We start from the raw sequence: 22,821 nt of genomic DNA on the forward strand, positions 1-22,821 counted from the left end.
TCCCCCAGTCTAAACATCTCTTTATTTTACATGAAAACTGAGTTGGATATTGCTGTGCCTCTAATAAAAGACAGATTTCATCCAACGCTTGATTCGTCAGGACATTCATACGTAGTATATAAATATTTATATAGCTTGACAATCTGTCATTCTGTTTTTTTTCAGGACCCCCCCCCCCTTCTAAATAACTGATGGCGACGATGATGATGGTGAACCTAAGACGATAATAGCTGGTAGCAGCAGCAGGGTAAGACACTGAACCTAACCCAGTGCTAAAGGGAGAATGCAGAAGAGAGTGGCTTATGGGAGTTTGTTTGGGGGGGATTTTGATTTGGTCATTGTGGCAAAAAAAAGGTCTTCTAAAACGTCTGCTCAGGAATGACTGTTTTGAAGGGGTAGTCCCAGAATCTGGTAGTGATCCCAAAACCTGGGAAAAATACAGATTGAACAGGAGGCTTTAAAAAGGAGACCAAACGAAAACAGTGCAAACAGCAGGTTAAATCTAATAAATAAATAAAATTCAACATTTTTGTAAAATATTTTCATATTAAATATTATAAATAAAATTATTTTTTAACATGAATTTTTTTTTAAATGTCATAGCCCTGAAGACACACACACATACATGCATATATACACACACAGACACACACACATACACACACAATTTTTAATAATACAAATACATTTTTTAAATTATTATTTCAATCAATAATATTACATTATATATATTTAATATTAACAATAAAATAATAGATTTTTATATTCATTGAATTAATAACATTAACTTAACATTAAATTAACTTTATTATGTCTAAAATGTAAACATTGTATATTGTAATACAATGTTTTATTTTAACTATTTAACAACCACCCCCCCCCAAAAGTAATAAACTCTTTAAATGACTTTTTTCAATACAAAAAATTATTTTTCTAAGTGCACAGTAAATAATTGTTATTTAAAATGTATACATATTTAAAAATAATAATACAAGTAATAAAGAAATAATCTCAGATCTCATGTCCTCACCTGCCCTTTGGTGTTCAAAGTGGTGTTTGACGTGGTACGCTTTCAGCCCGTACAAGTAGGAGCCCTTCCGTGGCGAGCCGTAGTGCAGGTAGTAGTGGATCATGTCGTAGACCACGTATCCACACAGACCCCCGACGAACAGGGACAATCCCAGACCCTCAGAGAACAGCTGCATGAGTGTCAGGTAAAAAGCACCAATGACGATGGCGGCCAGACTCGGAGGAAACACCAGACGAGAGCCGTCAAACGGAGACTGATGGGTAAGGAAAGAGTTAGGTAGAGGTTCGTCAATATCTAATTAATTATATACATTCATCTTCTCGATTAATTATTCATAAATCTCAAGTATCGAACAAAATCACACACACCTTGTGGTGCTGACCATGCAACAGGAAGTGCAGTGTGATAAGGTAATAATTGTGGGCGGGTGGGCGCATGTGGAAGACGAAGCGATGGATGCAGTACTCCATGAACGACCACAGGAACATGCCAAGCATGAAAATTAACGGAAAACTGTACTTGTGGACCAGAATGGAGTAGTCTAAAAAGAAATTGGAATAAAGGTACAAATAAAATGAAATCAATATCGGATGCAAAAACCTTAGCTTAAACTAAATTATACATTTTGCCTCGGCAACTAACTGAAATAATTAGGTTTAAAAATAAAACAAACAGAAATCTATATTAAATTAAAGCTATGTTGAAAAAAAATATACATATAAAAAAAGCTAAACAATTCTTAAAAAGCTGCAATTCAAAATATTAATAAATACTATAATAGTTTATAAATACTAGTAAAGTAAAAATAACTAAGTAAATCAACTAAGAATGTCTTTTCACACACCTGATGTAATAAACAGTCTTGTCCTCTCTTGTGCCAGAAACGAATAGCAGTACCAGCTCAGATAGATCACCAAAGGCATCCATACAATTGGCACCATGTACCTGCAAAAACACACACATAACAAAGTTCAAGTACCCCCCACACACAACACTATTACTTATGTAGAATGTTTAACTGAGCAAACACAAGCAGTAAATCATGTAATGTGATTTCTCTTACCAGTAAGTCTTTGTGTTGGCCTCGAAAAAGTCATTCTCGAACAGCCTGATCGGTCTGTCCACAGGCTGATGGACCCACGTGTCATATTTCTCTCCAAGGTATCCCACCTGCCAGGCCAGTGGCTTCCTCCAGTCTACCAGATCCTGTGTGGACAACGGAAAAAAACTAAATTATTTTATATTTAATAAATATTTTTATAATAATACTTCTAATATTACTAACTATACTATCTATAACCGATAATATTATTTTTAAGCTATTAAAGTATTTTGAATTATTTGTATATTTTAAGTTTTTAAATGTTTCACTTCACTTCATACTAACAACGTCATGTAAGTTAAATTTCCATCTTATCAAATATTCTGTTCATTTTCCTGCCATTATGTAAAAGTTAACCGAGTTCAGGAAGTACTGCGCACCAGGGAATGTTGGCTATCAATGATGTTAGTTTGCTGAATCATTTGACTTCCTTGTTTATGGTGCAAACTTTGACCAGATGCTTTCCCTACGTCCACTAGCCTTTCCCTACGTTCTCCATTAGGGGGCAGTATAACAATAAAAAAGGCCTTGACCTCAAGGTGGACTTAACCTGAGGCAACAGACTCCTGTCTATGCATGGGTCTGTGCGTGTAATTTATGAAATCACAAGCTGACAATCTGGCAATCATAAGCATATTAACACCTCTCCAGAGTCACGATGTAGGCCTATGCAAAGTGTGCCTGAACGACATTGCAAGTCAATGACATTATCTGGTGGGCCAATAAAAAAAAGCTTCATCATAATAGCTCTGATTTATTCAGTGTTATTTCTAGTTATTATTGCTTGATGGAATACGAAGAACAGCTTAACCGTAACCACCCACTTGACTTGTTTTGTGGAATGAGGAGGAAGACAGAACAATGAATTCAGGTTAAATTCTAGAAAATGTCTGTCACATCATTAATAGGCTGACATGTTAGGATGAATGAATGGCTTTTGCTTTACAGCAACGCTGGAATGAATGAGAGTGCGGCAATAAACTGGTGCCGAGACCACATTCCTGCTGTAATGTACCCAGAAATCTGGTCTGGACTGGCTTACGAGTTTCATTACATCGTTTATTACGGTGTTGGTTGTTATGCATAAGCCTGATGCACAGGTTATGTTATGATGTTATGTGTAACACAGAGTAAGAATGACAGTTAGAACAATTCACATGCAAATCTCAATATGAAAAGTCTGGATGGGCCATATTTTTACTGTAAAAAAAAAAAATATATATATATATTTTTTTTTTTTATAGAATAATTATTATAATTTATATAGTTAAATATAACATTATTTTTATTTTAAATATATTTATACACAAAATACTTTTAACAAATATTAAATATTTTAACATATACAATACATTTACAAAGTATGTCATATATAATAATGGAAAATTATATAAAAACAAAAGTAAAACATTTTCTAAATAAACATGAAGTAATAATGCATTATTAAAAATGTTATATTAAGAATTTAATAATAATTTCTACATATTAAAATTAACTTCATTCTGACATCCTCGTTTATAAATACATATTTTAACTTTTTTTTAATTCACTTTCTTTAAGCTAAGTCAAATTTCTTTTTTTCTTTTCTAAATTACTAGTAAATAAGGAAATACTTCTCCAACTCCACGCATGCACATATTTATTACTAGAAGTAGTAATGAATGGTACAGCGCGGATCGGGGTCAGTGTTCTCTAAATCAATGACCCCATCTGTCAAATTCCCAAAACAATCGATGCTTGTAAAAGACTTGTATGCCTCTGATAGAGGACACAGGACATTCACACACACAAAGAGAGTGAGATAAGTGTATACACAAGCATTTTTAACATATCTTTTCATTCTCAGGAAAGCACAAAAGTATTTTCGCTTCATCCAGCTTTTAGCATCATTCAACCACAAGAAAATGAAGTCTTAAGGAAATAAGTCTTAAAAGAGAATCACTGTACAAGAAAGACAGAGCAACAGAAAGTCACCTGCTCTCTTTGTGTTTCGCTGTCAATTCAAGAAAAAAAGAGGAATGGTTGCTTGTGGTTTCCTGTCATATGAACTAAAGCTTCACTTCCAGATGTCAAGCAAAGTGTTGAATGTGCGATACAGCGATTAAATGGTTGTTCTGGGTTAAATGCAAACTCAGCTCAATCATCAGCATCTGTGGCATGTTGTTGATTACCACAGAAAGCAATTTTAAGCCTATGAATGTGTAAAACTATGTTTTCGTAATGTCTTCAGGAAATAATATACATTTAAACTGGTTTAGCGTTACGTCTATCACACATCGATCAGATGCGTTTCTCATGGGCCTTTCACACAGGACGTGTAGCACTACAGTGCAAAATATTAACTTAGCTACAACTAAAACGCTAGATAAACTAGTTGACCTCACTAATCAGATAGATGGCTAATCTAACATCCTGTCTCATCCTTATTTGTGCCAAAGAAACATGCGCAGAAATGCACTTAAAATGGAAGTCTATAGTGCAGTCTTTGTATGATTGTAATAATAATTGTATTTGTATTACAAACTGGGAGAAAAGCATTTTTTGTGACTTAACTTCCAGCTTGTACTTTAATCAGGAATATGCCTGTAACATCAGTTTGTATTTAACTTTCGCATACCGTTTCGTCATCGACTTTGCTGCACTTATTGACGGCCGGAATTTCTTCTTCTTCTTCTTCTGTGGTGCTTTCTGGGATCCTTTTCCTCCGTTTCAGAGTCTAGGAGAGAAGAACAGGAACAGTTCAGAAAAAAACTTGATCCTCATGATCTTATTTGATGAGATGACATTCATCCGTGTTCAGTTTGTGTCAGCATTTGTTATGAATTTGTTTGTATATTTGACCCATGGCCTGATTTGAGATATGAACCTGTATGACATAATAAGGAAATACCGAGCTGCAGTAAATAACATCTGACTGGTCATGTGATCCTAACATGAGGTGACCTGCTTTATGTAAAAAGAAACTTTAAAGCCATCTTTTTTTTTTTTTTTTTTTTTACAAGCGCGATTCCTTACTTTAAATGTAAAAAGGTATTGAAATGTATTTTAATTAGGAAAAATGTAGTAGATTTGTATTGTTAATAATATGTAAACTACTCTTATTGAATTTGATCATTATTACTGATATTTTACTTGAATAACTATTTGAAAAACTCGCAATATTTACATAGAAATACTTAAAGCCATTTAATTTGTCAACAAATATACCAAAAATGTTAATGTGCGCTCAATTCAAAAATATATTAGTTGTGGAATCAAAATCAACATTCTGAAATATTTATGGATAAAGTCGAAAAATGAAGTTCTGTAAAGTCAGATCTGCTGTTGTTCAAAAACCTAAATCAATCAAATAAATCCTAACAAAAACAAAGCACTAAATACTTTCATTAAAATATAAAATAAAAAACATCGGAGATAGTGTACTAGAATAAGACAATCAAATCTAACAGTAAAAATTCCAACAATATGGTGCAGACAATTGTGATCATAAATGACAAATAAGCTACACCTAGCCTCATCATCATCATACCACCACACAAAGTACACAACGCCTTATTCACGATACACACATCACTGCACACATTACGTCATGCCTCATCCTGCAGGACGGAAGTGGTTCTCTTTTCTCCATAGGATCACACTCACACTCAAACACACCCTTCACAGATGGCTAGTAAGGTGTGAAAGGTAAGAATTACCTTGTGTTGCACCATACCATTCTAAAGTTAAAGAGGTGATTAACCCTGGCTCCCTTCACACTTGCGCACACACTCCATACACTCTGCCATAGAACAGTGTCAGAAGAACCTTAACAAGTAATAGAGGATGACGGTTGTATGGTTGATGTTTACACATGCCTGAGGCCCCCTGAGTTATTTAAACAGCGCAAACTTACTCAGAGGTTAACATGGTATTGAATGATATTTCTGCAATTGCATCCAGACCTGCATGCAATTTCAGTACATTATATTTCAACAAAATTCAAACATACATTAAAGACATGCATAATGGTCTGTATATTTCCCATTTCTTCCATTTCACATCACTGAATCATCAGTGAACTGACTTTAGCTGAAAAATTAGTTATTTTGTTCTTGCATCATTGAAAAACTATTTTCCTGTTTTACTCTGTAACCAGTGTTGTATAAAGTGCATTATAAATAAAGGTGACTTGACTTCACTTGATTTCTTGCGTTCTTTTATAAAACGCTACCTAGTGACCTGTTCGTAAGTCGCACTCTTAGTGAATATACGTATGTGGCGAGTGCCACAGAGCAGGCGAGGAGGATGGCGCCATGGACGCTCGAGGCGGTGGACTGGAGCGAGTTGCCGGGGACGGGCGAGCTCGCTGCCGACCGCCCGCTATCTGGAGGGGCGGCTGCCGTCCGTGAGGGAGCGGAGGAGTCGGCGCCGTTCGCCAGAGAGCCGGAGCCTGCTGCCATCCGCCTGAACGGGGAGGAGCAGGGAACGGGGGACTCCTGCCGGCTGCCCAAAACCGGAGGAGCCGTCGCCGTCCACCGTGCGGCGGAGGAGTGTCGTGCCGTCCGCCGAGGGCCGTCCAGTGCCACCTCCAGGCACCGCGGAGGAGATCGCCCAGCTGGTGGAGGGCCGAACAGCAGTGCGTCTGGGAACCAGAATTTTTAATTTTTTTTTTCTCTCCCCTCTCTCGTCTCTGTCGCTCTTCCTTCCATCTCCTTTTCTCTCGCCTTGTCTGTCCTACCCCCAGGTTCCCGCAGGTCCCCGTGAGCGGTCCCCCCCCGAGGGAGGGGGGGGGGTAGAGCGCAGTGTCGTGGGTACCCCCCGGCCTGCGAGGGGCGATGGGGGTATGTGGCGAGTGGGGCGGGGCCGAGGGACGTGGGAACAAGGAGGGAGGCCGGCAATGATTGGGCAAATCAGTGGCACCTGCGGCCCACCGCCGGTCTCGAGTCCCACGTAGGAGATGGAAGGATATAAAACTGAAGCGACGACAGTGAAGGACGAGAGAGGACCAGGCCTGGGCATTATTTTAGGTTTTGGTTTTATTTTGTGCGCACCAGTCGTCCGTGAGGGGCTGGTGCGCTGTTTTGTTTTATTTTGTGATTATTAAAATGTTATTTGATTGTCCGCCGGTTCCCGTCTCCTTCTTCCCGATGATTATTAGAGTTTAATTCATTACAACGTATAACAATTCACTCTTATGAATTCTTATGAAAATCATCAATGAGTGTCAACGATACAAGGGAAAACTACTTTTGTTTTAAAAAGAAAACTGTGGTCTGGAAAATCTCCATCAATGATGTCACTTTTTAAAGGGGCCGGAACTTTGATAGAATGATCGTGTCATTTTATGTGCTTGAGAACTTTTTTTCCCCCAGTGCATAAATGCTTATTTTATTGGTAGTCTTGTCTTGCAATGTCATTTGGCTATTTCCACTGTACAAAACATCAATTGAACTCGTGCAATTTAAATAAATATTAAGATTTAATGTGCTAATGCAAGTAATTATATTTGTATTTGATATTAGAACAGTAAGAGTAATGGGTTTACAACAAGAAGAAAGAATCGTCAATAAGTGAGTGTGTAAATAGTAGGCCGTGAGGGCCTGGTTTACATGAGCTTCAGTTTGGGTTTTGCTGAAGACCAAGCAACTATTGGTAACCTGACCACATGCTCCATCTTGTTTTTTTCAGTGTGTTCCTTCTCTTTTTCTCTCATTGAGTCTTTTACCCACTTCCCATAATCTGTCTCTGCGTATCACTTACAAAATCATAATTTTTCCTGCACCACTTCCCACTGAATCAGTTAGATATAATGAAATAGAATTTATTATATTAGGCCCCCTTCCACCCTTCACTATAACTAATAAACTTGAAAAATAGCTATATAATATATCATGTTTGACTAATATACATTGAAATAAGTCTCTAATGCTCACCATGCCTGCATTTATTTGATCAAATAAATTCATAGTGAATTGATAGGGGACTACAAAAACATAATTCTGTAAGAAACAATAAAACCCCAACAAACTAAGCCATATTCGTCTTATGGTGAACAGATCAGACCTTTAAAAAGCAAACGAGCCTGGCCAGATATTCCCGCTGGTTCCAAACATCATACACAAATGCAAACCCATCTTACGGTGCACTTATGTTGACACTGAAATCAGCTAAAGCTTACTCAGAGTCAGTCCGTGTTATCGTCACACTCAAGATAACATCCACTGTAACGTTTAACTTACAGTTTAAATAACACATTGAACAATTTATAAAATAAGAAAATACAGTACCATATCGAGTGGTCATTTCGATGTTTTGCACCTAGACATACCTAGCACGCACTATACCTACGTGACTTTTGGGGTGTTTCACTGTTTACAATGAGCCACACCAATCATTAGCTTAGAAATACACACAAACCAAGAGCAGAAAGAGGATAGGGGAATTAACACTTAAAAGAGTCAACTTCATTGGTTGTTAGTGACACTAATTCAACAGACCTGGAGAATGCAAATATCTAAAATCCCATTTTAGGTGAATTTTTAACACCCTGAAGAAACAATTCACTCACAAGCACAAATGCACACACAGAAATTAACACAAAACTAGAGCCTAGGACAAAACAAAAGGGATTGCATCTAGAAACAAACAGTTGTCGTTATAGATACAGTCACTATCAGAACGCTGCAGTCACTGAAAACCTGCAAGACAGGCCTTTCGCACAATAAAGAACAGATTAAAAAGCAGAGGTTCAATCTGACATGTACTTGCATGTTGACATCTTGATTACATGCTTTCAAGTGAACAATTCGCATCCAAGTACCAAACCTAGAAACAGTCAAAATGAAAATAATATCTAGTCTTGATAAACTCCATGACTCAGAAAGAGTCTTGTAGTGTGTGTGTGTGTGCATGCAGCAAATGTGATCCAATATGTGTGCTGCCCTTTCGTTGAGGTGAACAAGGGTGCTGAAGCGTGAACCGGATAGTGAAGGTGCAGATATGAGACGTGACGGTTCAGTAATGTGTGGTCACTTGGAAGGTTATTTAGCCAGCTTTGGGAGCTTCTTGCAAAGCATGCCTGCAGCAAAAAAGCTTAGGAAAATCAGCTGAAGAAGTCTTTAGGAAAAGCAGGGCGAGATGCAGTTTAGTAAAGTACAAAAGTCCTAGTAAGGCAAAATAATGTGCAGTTATATCAGGGTTAAAAGAAAGGAAATTAGTAGGAAACTAGAGAAGTTTGGGAAGGGTAAGGCCAATTGGAGCCTAGTTACAAACATAAGAGACTCAGAATATGGTTAGAACAAGTTGCAAATCTTCAAAAGAGACAGTAGCTGCATTGTTGGTTAAGGTTTAATCGTCCCATAATTCAGGTGGCTGTTTGGGGGTCTTTCAGAGTTCGAGTTTGAGCACAACAGAACTGTGAAGGAAAGATTGTGTCTAGATCATAGACCAGGGATCAGCAACCTTTTCGGCATGACGTGCCATTTTTTATTTTTATGGTTAACCACTGTGCCAACACAGCCCCCCCCCCCCCACACCCCGATATAATTCTGTATTTAAACGGTACATACACAATTTTTTATTATACGATAAAAAAAGTTTTTTTAACGTTTAATCAACGTTAATGCACTGCTTTAATTGATGAACGTGCACACACAGACACACACACACAACACACACCACTCGCACACAGAGATCTGAGATCGTGCTGTGCAAAAAGTAGCATTCAGAAGCTCATAAACCTATGAGTGTTGTCACGCTACTTTTATTAATCGATACTGAATCGCTACATTATATTTCTCAACAACAAAGGGGCAAAATCGCTTCATTGTCTGCAGAGAGAGACAATTTACCCCCCCCCCCCCCCCACTTTCTTTCTCTCAAAATGGCCATATTTCAGAAAATTTTTCATCACTGGATATAGCTTTAGGTCATTTAACATTTCTATGGTAAAACGTATTATTAAAAGTTGACTAATGTTAATTGATTTGCAGCTTCATCTTACCTCACTCTCTTTAACGTTAAACTGACGCTTTGCGCTCTGCTTCTGTGAACAGTAAACCCCACCTACTTTGATCTGATTGGCCATCTCAGTCATTTTGACATTGACGAGTGCTGTTAGACCGAGGCTTTGATCTGAAGCACCTAGTATGTGCAGTGTTTGCACGTGCATCCATGCAAGTTAATTCTCACACTTTAATAGTATTTGAAGCTCCTAACAGGCTGTGTGACTATGAGAAGTTATTACATCAAACTGTACGTCATTATACAGTTTTCCTTATTGCTTGCGTGCCAGCGATTATCCCTCTGCGTGCCACTGTTGGCACGCGTGCCGTAGGTTGCCAACCCCTGTCATAGACTGTATAAAAACATGGATGTAGTGTCCGTGACGTCACCCGTAGACTCCTGAAGTGTGTTTTTGAAGCCTAAAAAGTGTAGAGCGGGCCATCGCCATCTTGGCAGCGCGTCACCGCGCGACTATCCCGGACAATCAAAAATGGGCAAAAAGGCGGGAGCTAGTTGCTGTAGCCACACCCACCTAGCACGACGGCAGTGTCAGCAGCGGCAATCCACCTGTCACTCAAGTGGCTACACCCTTAATTATGCAGAACTTTAAGTCTTAATATAATTTAAACGGATGAGTTATAAAAAAATTCACCCCCCTCACAGTTGTCATGAAGGGCAAAATTAGCTATTTAGACCAAAATCATTTTTTGAACCAGGCTGTAAACATGTTTTTTCCTTCTGTAAAGTTGGGCATTTTAACATGGGGAGTCTATGGGACTGACTCCCTTTTGCAGCCAGCCTCAAGCGGCCAGTCGATGAATTGCAGTTTTAGTCACTTCCTTATTGGCCTCACGAGAGAGAGCGGGAGGTTGGCGCTCGGTCTAGATCATAGACTGTATAAAAATATGGACGTAGTGTCCGTGACGTCACTCGTAGACTCCTGAAGTGTGTTTTTGAAGCCTAAAGTGTGTAGAGCGGGCCGTCGCCATCTTGGCAGCGCGTCACCGCGCGACTCTCCCGGACAATCAAAAATGGGCAAAAAGGCGGGAGCTAGTTGCTGTAGCCACACCCACCTAGCACGACGGCAGTGTCAGCAGCGGCAATCCACCTGTCACTCAAGTGGCTACACCCTTAATTATGCAGAACTTTAAGTCTTAATATAATTTAAACGGATGAGTTATAAAAAAATTCACCCCCCTCACAGTTGTCATGAAGGGCAAAATTAGCTATTTAGACCAAAATCATTTTTTGAACCAGGCTGTAAACATGTTTTTTCCTTCTGTAAAGTTGGGCATTTTAACATGGGGAGTCTATGGGACTGACTCCCTTTTGCAGCCAGCCTCAAGCGGCCAGTCGATGAATTGCAGTTTTAGTCACTTCCTTATTGGCCTCACGAGAGAGAGCGGGAGGTTGGCGCTCGGTCTAGATCATAGACTGTATAAAAATATGGACGTAGTGTCAGTGACATCACCCGTAGACTCCTGAAGTGTGTTTTTGAAGCCTAAAGTGTGTAGAGCGGGCCGTCGCCATCTTGGCAGCGCGTCACCGCGCGACTCTCCCGGACAATCAAAAATGGGCAAAAAGGCGGGAGCTAGTTGCTGTAGCCACACCCACCTAGCACGACGGCAGTGTCAGCAGCGGCAATCCACCTGTCACTCAAGTGGCTACACCCTTAATTATGCAGAACTTTAAGTCTTAATATAATTTAAACGGATGAGTTATAAAAAAATTCACCCCCCTCACAGTTGTCATGAAGGGCAAAATTAGCTATTTAGACCAAAATCATTTTTTGAACCAGGCTGTAAACATGTTTTTTCCTTCTGTAAAGTTGGGCATTTTAACATGGGGAGTCTATGGGACTGACTCCCTTTTGCAGCCAGCCTCAAGCGGCCAGTCGATGAATTGCAGTTTTAGTCACTTCCTTATTGGCCTCACGAGAGAGAGCGGGAGGTTGGCGCTCGGTCTAGATCATAGACTGTATAAAAATATGGACGTAGTGTCCGTGACGTCACCCGTAGACTACTGAAGAGAGTTTTTGAAGCCTAAAGTGTGTAGAGCGGGCCGTCGCCATCTTGGCAGCGCGTCACCGCGCGACTCTCCCAGACAATCAAAAATGGGCAAAAAGGCGGGAGCTAGTTGCTGTAGCAACGCCCACCTAGCACGACGGCAGTGTCAGCAACGGCAATCTCCCTGTCACTCAAGTGGCCACGCCCTTAATTATGCAGAACTTTAAGTCTTAATATAATTTAAACGGATGAGTTATAAAAAAATTCACCCCCCTCACAGTTGTCATGAAGGGCAAAATTAGCTATTTAGACCAAAATAATTTTTTGAACCAGGCTGTAAACATGTTTTTTCCTGCTGTAAAGTTGGGCATTTTAACATGGGGAGTCTATGGGACTGACTCCCTTTTGCAGCCAGCCTCAAGCGGCCAGTCGATGAATTGCAGTTTTAGTCACTTCCTTATTGGCCTCACGAGAGAGAGCGGGAGGTTGGCACTCGGTCTAGATATTAAACCTCATTCTATGAAACTCTGCTTCCAATGATAAGGTTGCTATTGGACATATCCATGTACATGTATTATTTCACTCAACATCAAGATCTTAGGTTGAAATGTAAATGAACTTTAAAAATATATTTTTTTAACATTTTACTTGTTAGTTCATTGTATGCAGCGTTGAATGAATGAATTGTAAGCTTCACAGTTTTCACTTAACAAGCATGAAGATTATAAAGTTTACTGGATAGAATGTTAGATTGTGTCTAATCGTGTGAATATGGCTTGTGGTTATGTGGTTAAGTTCCTGGAAATGTTTTTCGAATGATCCACAGTCAGTAGATTTGTTCAACCTAATTTAGGTCACATAGCCACAGAGATGTATTGTTGTCCTAAGAGACAGTGGGACATATTTAGTCAGACCACTTTATGTGTACCACAAAAACACGAAGACTCCCCTCACAATGGAAATTTTAAAAGAAAAAAAACAACAAAAATAATAATTCACCGCAAAACTAACCCACTTACTATTTCCATTTCATTTCCATTTTTGTGGTCTATGCCTTTGTTATATTCCTTTACAGTTAATTAAACCTAAACAAATCTGCAATCAAATCAAGCATACATGAACTTATGTCTCTCTGTAAAAGTACACAGCGCAACCTACCACCGATCTTGTGTGTACCATACCACATTAAATCATTTTATATTGTAAAAGTGTGCTTATTTACAGAAGAGAGGCTTTCCAATTGTTCTCAGTGGACATTGAGAGAATAAAGTAAATCTGGACGAGAATAGCAATCCTTTATTGTGGTCTAGAAAGTCTAGAAAGCACAAATGTACAACATGTTCCTTATTGGTGTGAGAGAAAAAAAAGTGAAGCTCTGCATGAAGTCCAACAGAGTGGAATGTATGAAAATACAGCCACAAGTCATTACACCTAGACGACATCATTTTCCAGTGCGGTATGCAAATATCTATTGGACTAAAGCTACGACAGCTGCGCTGGCAGACTAAAAATCAAGTGTCAGTGTAGTTTACATAGTAATGTAAATAATATTGCATGAACAAGGTGTGAAAAGTGTTCAGGGTTATCCCATTGCGGTAGTCAGGATACCCTAAATTTGGACTTGGCAGACCTTGGAGCATGAGTTCTTTTAAAGACAATTAATCCAGATACATCAGACCATCTGGATTCCAGGGAAGCAGGCAGATCCTGCTACATTTTGTGTTGGTAATAGTCATCAACGAGATTTACAGTGGCGAAATGCAGAAAATTTGTGTTTGGTAAGATGAGGGCAAGAAGGAGGCCGGCACTATAGACTGGCATGGGGGCTGAAAGAATTGAATTGGGTGAACAATAAGGCTTCTTTATGGAACAGTAAGGTTCTGGGAATCTAAGTAACAGGGACACACATACATACAGAAAGAAATGTGAGAACAAAACCATGGAGGACAGAACCAGAGAGCTCGGGCTGGTACAATCCAAACAGAGCTGGCAGTGTGTCGAATGGTGTTGGGGTGGCGATAAGAGTACAGTTGGGGGTTAATAGCCTCGGACACATACACTCAAAAGGCCTAGCAGAACCCTAATTAGCTTAACTCTCCCAGTTGATGGTGATGGTAGGCAGTGCTCTTCACAATTTGCTCAAACCCACCACATTCCCCAGATAAAGATGTGGGAACAATTGCAGCCACATACCAACTAGTGGAAAACACATCCCTATTGTTCTCGGTAAGACAACATGAACAAAATGCAGACATTCAAAATCAGTTCAGCATTAACAAAGGTGCAGAAAGAAGGCATATTTGGTCATCTTTGTGCAAGCTCAGATAGTAGTTTGGATATTTCCAACCAAGCCATTGCTTATCTAATGTTTGTACAACGAGATGTTTGTTTAAAGGTACAATTAATAAGATATTTGCAGTAAAATATCCAAAAACCACTAGGCTAGTGTTATATATTTTGTCTAGCTGATTACTAACAATGTCTCTAATGTTTCAACTACTTGTAAATCATGAGAAAATTCCCATTCTAAACAGTGACACGGGGCAGTGCAGTTGCCTGTCAATGAGGTTAGTTACCCTTTGTTACCGCCTTTGCTGACGTAGAAACCACATGACAACATTGTCATGGACAAATGCGGAAGAAGTGTCTAGCGTCCAGCAAACCACTAGTTTTCTTCAAGCAGTTCCTTATATACTTCTTCTTGCACGTTTTATACTGGATTGTGTTACTTATTTATGGATAACTGTCTGCCGCTGGTTCTGTCGACAAGGACAGCTCCCATAAACGTAAGCATACGGGCCAACCAAACGACCCAAGAAGAGTTTGGGACAAGAGGAGAGAAAGCACGAGGATTAATATCGGTGTAGCATTTTGGAGAGATGGAGAGAGCTTCGCGACAAATTTCAACTAGAAAGAGATGCCGATCTCGCTTGTGTTTTACTCGACAGGTGTTGTTTTGATTCGTATCTTTACAGAAAACATATGCTATTATAACGATCAACAAGATTAGTATTATGGGACATAAACGCCTAACGCGGGGCATCGCGTCTCTAGATGGTAATTTACTTATATCAGCGGTATATCAGTCCTCGTGCCCCACTGCTGTTCACATTTCATCTTAGCGCTTCAGATGTTTGTTCTATTCGAACATAAGTGCCCTGCGAAGTGGACATCACAGGATATTCCGCCATGATTCCAGTTCGAAGCAAACGTATATGTTCCAATCAAAGTGCATTGAAGTGTGCGAGACATGAATTTAAATTGTATTTATTTACAGAGGTATATGATGTCACAGTTGTCCGTGTGTAAAGACGCTGCGCAGCACAAATCAGTGAATGAATGTTCCGAAGTGAGGTAAACTTAAACAGATTTCCTCTGCTCAGGGAGTAGGGAGCAATGAACAATGGGAACACAGTTCATGCATGGAGCTCCTTTCTAATGACCTGATTATCTGAATCAGGTGTGTTAACAAAGAGAGATGTGAAAAATATGAAGAGCAGTGGGGCGCGAGGACTGGAATTGAGAACAGCTGACTTATATTATTGGGGTCTATGTAGGCTAGTGGCAATGACCTGTAGAGTTTAGCTCCAACCTAAATTAAGCACACCTCAGGTGTCAGAATTACTAAGAAGTTCCATGCAAGTGTGCTGTGGCAGACTGGAGCTAAACTATTGGCCCTTCTGAAGCAGGATTAAACAACCCTGATTTAGATTGATTGTTGATCTGCAAAAAAAAAAAAAATCATTCATTCATCTCAGCTGGTCATCAAACACACATCATCAAACTGGATCCCTGAAGAATCTTGATGAAACATTATCAGGCATCATTCTAGAAGTTCTTACAAAATGAGTGATAATGTCAGTGGTTCTTTGGAATCAAAAATGATGCTAAATTAAAAAAATAAACTATGCGGCATTAACTCAACCATTTCAACAATGGTAGGTGCAAGAGGGTTACATGACCCATGAGGGTTCTTCCAAGTCAATAATTAACTATTATCCAATGGGTGCCAGGATACAGAATTGGACAGACTGATCCTGATAAGAGGCAGCAACTGATGGACTATTCCAAGCTGTCAAAAACATCAGCCATGGTGGCACTGATTTGGGGCAGATGTAAAACATTTGGCTTGTGTTATTCAGAGCAACACTTATGGAAATTCGCAGGCAGACATCCTTCCTCCACCTGTCCAATTCTCAAATCCACATATCTCTCTAAACACACTAGTTGTAAAAACTGTAGAAGGATTTTCCTATTCTCCATGTAGGATGTTTAGGTTTTATGAGTGAGTGACGTGACATTCAGCCAAGTATGGTGACCCTAACTCAGAATTTGTGCTCTGCATTTAACCCATCCAAAGTGCACACACACGCACACACTGTGAACACACACCTGGAGCAGTGGGCAACCATTTATGCTGCGGCGCCGGGGGAGCAGTTGGGGGGTTCGGTGCCTTGCTCAAGGGCACCTCAGTCGTGGTATTGCCGGCCCAAGATTCAAACCCACAACCCTAGGGTTAGACCTAGACCACGACTTCCCCCCAAATGTCAAGCACGGTTAAGAAAAGCAATTCGCAATGTGGGCAAGCATGAGAAAGTCCTGTAATACAAGCTAAAAAAACTGCACTCTAAAAAACGTTGGGTTAAAAACAACCATTGCTGGGGGGTTTTGGCAACCCAGTGCTGGGGAAATGTTGGACAGAACACATGCTGGGTTATTCTGACCCAGCTGGTTGGGTTAAATGTTTTATAGTAAAATATAAGACAAATTGAATTTATTTGGGTGAATAAAGTTTACAATATTACATTTAAACTTGTTTAACAAGAATTTTTGAAATAAAATAAAAAATAAAATTTAAAAGTAACATTTTAATTCAAGTGTATTCAACCGTTCTTTGTAATCCATTTTCAGCAAAATAGTGCTGATTCTAGTGCCGGTGTGTCAATGGAATGGGAGGGGTGTATTCAGTGGTAAGTGAGATTGACCCAGCCACTAATTCAATGGCTGGGTGACTAAATCTACCCAGCACTGGAAAAACAACCCAACATATGACCCAACAGGCTCAAACCAGCAGTTGGGAAGAAAAAATAACCCAGCATTTTTTTAGAATGTGGCTTCTTGTTCAACATATGTAAATGACTAAGCAAAAGTATGTTAACGCAAATGTACTGAGGGAAGGGTTGCTGAATGCATCACTGTTCTAAGATTATGAACCGTCAATATGCGTGCATGTAAAATAACAAGCCTGGTTGTTGTGTGTCACTCTTGGACATTAACTGACAAGTGTGTCCTTGTTGGTGCTCTGTTTTCCAGTTCTGGCATGTGGTTGAAATAATTATTTTGACTTGTCTCTCCTTTTTTTTTTTTTTTTAAGGGCAAACCTGAGTTTACTTACAAATGAAGTGAATAGGGCCGGGTTTTTTAAGGAATGCAAAGCAGAAATGTGTTAAGTTTGTGATTTTTTTACACCACTTACATTGATTCTTCTTTTAAAACTTATGCATTATTTGAACTAAAGTCATCTTCTGGCTTTACTACTATATTGTAACAGTTTTTTGTTATAAAAGTTATGGCAGCACTAAAACGAGGGGCAAGTGTAAACAAATTTTTATGATGATCAACATTATGGCACAAATGCTGTTAACCACAGCTTAACATGTAATAAACACAGAATATTCCTTTAATGTTTTGAATGCCGAGTTATCTGTAACTTAAAGAGTAACTAAACCCTAAACCAACTTTTTTTAGTTAATGATCTGTAAGAATGGGGCTTTATTAGTGCTGTTCATTGATTCGAGTAACTTTTTTGACATTTGAGTATAAAGTGTTTTAATTATACAATATATGGTGTAAAAACGTCTGAGTGCTGCCCTCTTCAGATTGAACGGTGGCTACTACAGTTGATTTTTCCTATTGGATGTTGAGGTGGCAGGTGACGTAAGCAGTTTCCAGCCCCTCTGTACGAGTTACCATGCCCTTGGAAGTATAAAACCATCTTGTTCCGTCAAAATCACTGACTGTAGTGAGTCAGGAGTTGGAATTGCGAGTATTGAAAACTACCAGGATAGACTATTATAGCATCTATTTAGCATAGCATTTATATATTTATTTAGATTATTTCGTGTAGCCTATGTAGTTAATTAGCATAGTTGTTAGTGTAACATTACTACTGTTAGAAGCATAGTTAGTTAGGAGCCGATTGCATCAGTTAGGATAGCTTCAAGTTGGCGTAGATTCATCTGTATTAAGTACAGTGGTCAGGATGGTACGTAGGTGTAGTGGTGCTGGTTGCGACAACACTGCTGGACTGCATAGTTTTCCAGCAGACTTTAAAATTAGGCGCCAGTGGTTGCATGCACTTGGCCTGGAAGACCGCGAGTTCCCGCCTAGAGCTAGAGTGTGCAAACTGCATTTTATGCGGGATTGCTTCTCCAACGCAATGGAGGTGGAAATGGGCTTCTCCACACAGCTCGCGCTGGAAAGGGACTTAAGACCGCAGTTTGAGCCAGCGGCTCGAATTGATATGGCTCAGGCCACAGACACCTCGACATCATCCACTTCAGGTGAAGGTGGGGGAGAAAAGTCCTCTACTTCAAATGAACGCTCTGTTGCAAAGCTACTTGCGTCACTATAGTCACTCTCCATTTTAGCGACTCTGACAGCAGCTGTCAAGCAATCCGTCACTGCGGGTCTCATGTTCACGCCCCACCCGCTCAGCCCCGCCCTCGGTTCATCTCCTCTATCTCCGCTGTGCTCTGCCCACTTTTCAGCATTTTTCAAATATTGCCAGTGGGAGGAGTCAGGCTCTGACCAGTGCCCGGTTGCATGAAACTCCTTAAGTGAGGGTTTCCCTGAGGGAGAAAAAAAACCCTGAGGTAAGGGATTTCATTAAGAGCGTTGCAAGAAACCTCTTAACTGTCACCCTTACCTAAGTGTTTATAGTAAGTGTTTCACTGTAGTTTCTGACAACATACGGCAAAGATCGCCGCGGTTGCTATAGTTACTACCGCTAACAGTAAACAGAACATAACGAACCACAAAGCCAAATCCTTGCTAAAATCACACTTTGTATTAATATATTTTTGCTATGGAGAGTACAAACATAACAGAAAACAAAAAAACGTAAACCAAACTGGACAGAGGACGAAAAGGCAATTATTGTTTTCGTAAGTGGTTATAATAATAATAATAATACTTTTCAGCCTTTCATCAACCATTCATCGTCTCCAAGGGATTATTACGATCATTAAAAAAACACGCCTTGGTATTTCCTCCTCTTCAATTAACACTAAATCAGCCATCGTATTTGGAGTTTAAGTTGACTTAAGGGAGCTGTTTTGGTCCCTTAAATTTATTAAGGTGAAATGGTCACTAAGGACTTTGTAGCAACGCTTAAGGGAACACTTAATTAATTAAGGGGAAAAACTTAATAACAGCCTTAAGTTCCTTAAGGAAACCTTTAGGGTTTTTTCTTGCAACCCAAGTTTCACTAAGGGTACCCTTAACCTTATATCTAAGGGATTTCTTAGCTTAAGGAGTTTCATGCAACCGTGCGCAGGGGTTTAGTTGCCCTTTAAGCATTGCATTCAAATCAATGCCTCTTTCTTAAAGCTCTCCTCTCAATCATCGTTCCACAGCTGTTTTTTGTTTTGCTTTTGCTTTTCTTTGCTCATGAAAGACACTAGTCCATTGCCGAAACTGATCTCAGACCTGTTGTTCTGGAATTTAAAGTGGTAGGCAGGGTTGATTTCCATTCACCATTACCATAAACAGGGATGTTGTTGGTTGGTAAACTGCATCACCCAGAGAACTGGTGGAACCTGCTGGGCCAGATACTTGGAGTCCTCTGAAGCATTTTCTCGCTCTTTTTCTCTTTTCCTTCATTCCTTTCCTCAATCGTCAAGCCAAGTTTAACATCAATGAGCAGTTTCATTATCTTGGGGTTAGCAGATTTGAGACAGATTAGTGTGTATAGTCAGACAAAGGTTGTTGTGAATTTTTAGCATGATATGGCATGAAACCTATCAATTTCAATTCTAATGTAAGAATAAATGCGATTTTAAACCAATAAAAGTACTCATATTTGCATAGCGCAAAGGGCAAAAAAAAAAGAAACTGAAAAGGCTAAACTTGAGAGCTGTTGACTTGTAAAAAAAAAAAAAAAAATAAAAAAAAAAAAAAATCTACATGCAATAACACTTTTTTGGGTCCCTCCCTTCAAACAAGGTTGCAAAGGTTTCTTCATTTGCAGGTCTCTACACATATGTGTGTCCTATTGTACAGAGTTCAGTGATCAAGAGCCTTCTCACACATAAAGAACTTCAATCCAGGAAGAGCTTCAGCAAGAAGTTTAGAAATCTGTGCAACAGGACGAGCATGTCTGAAGTTCACAGATTCAAAACTCACTATCCTTTTTCCTACATCTGCATCCTGGGCCATTTTTTCCCATTTTGAGATTATTTGTGTGATTTTGAGTTCGGTCAAGCCTTTATGAATGTCAAAATACTGGGACTTTGGTACAAAGTCAATTGATAAAAAGGTGTAACAATACCACTCTTTTCCACAGTTTCGGTAGTATTTAGAAACAACACCAAAAAAATATGACCGTTAACCTAATTTGTATCTATTGCCTGCAATTGTTACATTCATTGACTTTCAATTCCCTTATTTGGTCATCTTCCTCTTCTTGTTTGGTTAATTGATTAATCCCCACCTGTCTCCGTTCACCTGATTTCTTTTGAGTTCCTCCTTGTCCGTGATTAATGTTGTATCCTACGTTTGTATATTGTATTATGTTGGATGTGCCCTTATTCTCCTGCGATTATTAAAAGTACCCTTTTTTAGATCTTCTTCCTTGTGCGCCTTCATTACACACCAGCAACCCGTAACAGCAATTAGTTTGTAATTTTTTATTATACAAAAATAATACAATTATTTTATTATTTATATTTAAATCTTCTTGAAAATCTTCAAAAGCATTTGTCACTTCATACTCAATATGTTAATATTACATTAATATTGATAATACACAAATGTGTTCATTTACAGTACATTCTATGATATCGGTATCAAAAAATTAGAAATTCTGATACCAGTGATTACTGTAAATGTGGTATAGTGATGCATGCCTGTAGTTTAAAGTTTAATCCTCATCAAATATTCCCCAAGCAGGCAAACAAGGGTCAACTTCTCCATTAAAGAGGAACATCTCAGCTTCAGGTTCTCTACAATAAACAACTGTCTGATGCAGGTATCTTTTGAGATAAGAAGAGCTCTAAAAAACCAATAGTTCTATCTGAAAGGCAGTGGCACATGCATTTGAGAACATAGGGGACAGGGGTAACACACATCCTACCGAATCAATGACACTGAACACAGTTTTCCCACTTTGACGTGTCTCCTCCATTTGTATCTCTTTTGAAGACTTTGACAAGCTGACCAATCCAGGTTCTTCTCTACTGGCCGAAACTGTTAAAAACTGAATCAGCACACCGTCAACCACCTTTCAAATACCAACGTTACAAAAGCACCCAAGTCATAATGAGACTTCACAAAAGATCACTTGAGTTCTTAGAAAGACTCCACCTGATTGTTTTAAATATAACCTTCTCTGGTTAAACTTGTTTTGCCAAGTATCTTTGAGAACCTTTCTGACACACCGTTTTGATTTCAAGCTAAGATCTAGCAGATGCAATGGAGTTCAAACAGAGGATCGTCATACGGATGAAGATACAGGTGATTCATATGATTAAAATATTACAATGTTACATACAACAACATAATCAATGTGTAGGTTGGCTCTGCTGAACTTCTACGGTGTCTGCTTGGAAACAATACACCCTTTTTCTTTGCGAAGCCACAAATCGGGTAGGATTTATAAGAATCGCACTCATTCAGTTCGCACAATGATTCTCTATGCATTGTATTATAAGCAGTTCAATTAGTTGCATCGAAACCATGTGTGTGACTCATGGGAGTGTCAGTGTGAAATCTGACACAGTCAAGCAACGGTGCAAGAGTTTCCTTCCGGAGTACATTTTCGCTTATGCACTGATTTCCCTCTTTTACATTACGGAAAATAATTGGTTTGTCCTTAAAACCAACCTTTGCCATATTGTGCATTTTGCTACATTAGACACTGAGAGCTTTTCCGGGTCCCAGGGTTCCATCCAGAGCCATGGCAACAATTGTCTCCTGTGACGCCAGGCTTATGAGTTTTGTAGCATGCTTCTCTCCTGGGGACCGTCCAGTAGCTTGATGCAATTAATGAGCGAGCAAACCTTAGTTACCTTAGGGACCAATGTTGGCCGAACCATCTGCATATAATCTATCAGTGACCTACATTAAAATCCATCAGTGGGAACTTTTAAGCATCTTGTAAAATCATACCTTTGGCTCCCAAATGCCTTGTGTTCCCAAGGTGTAATTCACCAGTCTAACACAGTCTCCTTGGGGAAAGACAATGGGGTGTTACAAAGCAAAAAGGTTTGATGACACCGGAGAACTAAGTGATGCGGTCGTCCCTGTCAGCATAGCAGCCGGTAGTAAACATTTCTCCCACCAGAGGATACCTGTTCATCCTATAGTCTTGTGGTTATAGGCATACTTAGATTATAGCATTAACTACACTGATTCAGTATGAGGTTTCATCACAAACATGAGACAATGTTATGGCTCTTGATGGCCCTTGGTGAGGG

General features: G+C 39.4%; 1 protein-coding gene across 1 annotated transcript in view; it reads right to left on the bottom strand.

The window, feature by feature from the left end:
• Positions 1–268: 268 nt before the first annotated feature.
• LOC132133165 (fatty acid 2-hydroxylase-like) overlaps positions 269–22,821 on the bottom strand; it is a 28,352-nt gene continuing 5,799 nt past the window's right edge. The window contains exons 2-7 of the mRNA XM_059545906.1: positions 4,750–4,848; positions 2,094–2,236; positions 1,875–1,975; positions 1,399–1,571; positions 1,031–1,283; positions 269–427 (exon numbers count right to left, since the gene is read on the bottom strand). Coding sequence (XP_059401889.1) covers positions 360–427; positions 1,031–1,283; positions 1,399–1,571; positions 1,875–1,975; positions 2,094–2,236; positions 4,750–4,848 — 837 coding nt within the window. The 3' untranslated portion in view covers positions 269–359. The remainder of the gene's footprint in view (positions 428–1,030; positions 1,284–1,398; positions 1,572–1,874; positions 1,976–2,093; positions 2,237–4,749; positions 4,849–22,821) is intronic.

This window comes from Carassius carassius, chromosome 50 (assembly GCF_963082965.1).
Source record: "Carassius carassius chromosome 50, fCarCar2.1, whole genome shotgun sequence".
Taxonomy (NCBI): Eukaryota; Metazoa; Chordata; class Actinopteri; order Cypriniformes; family Cyprinidae; genus Carassius; species Carassius carassius.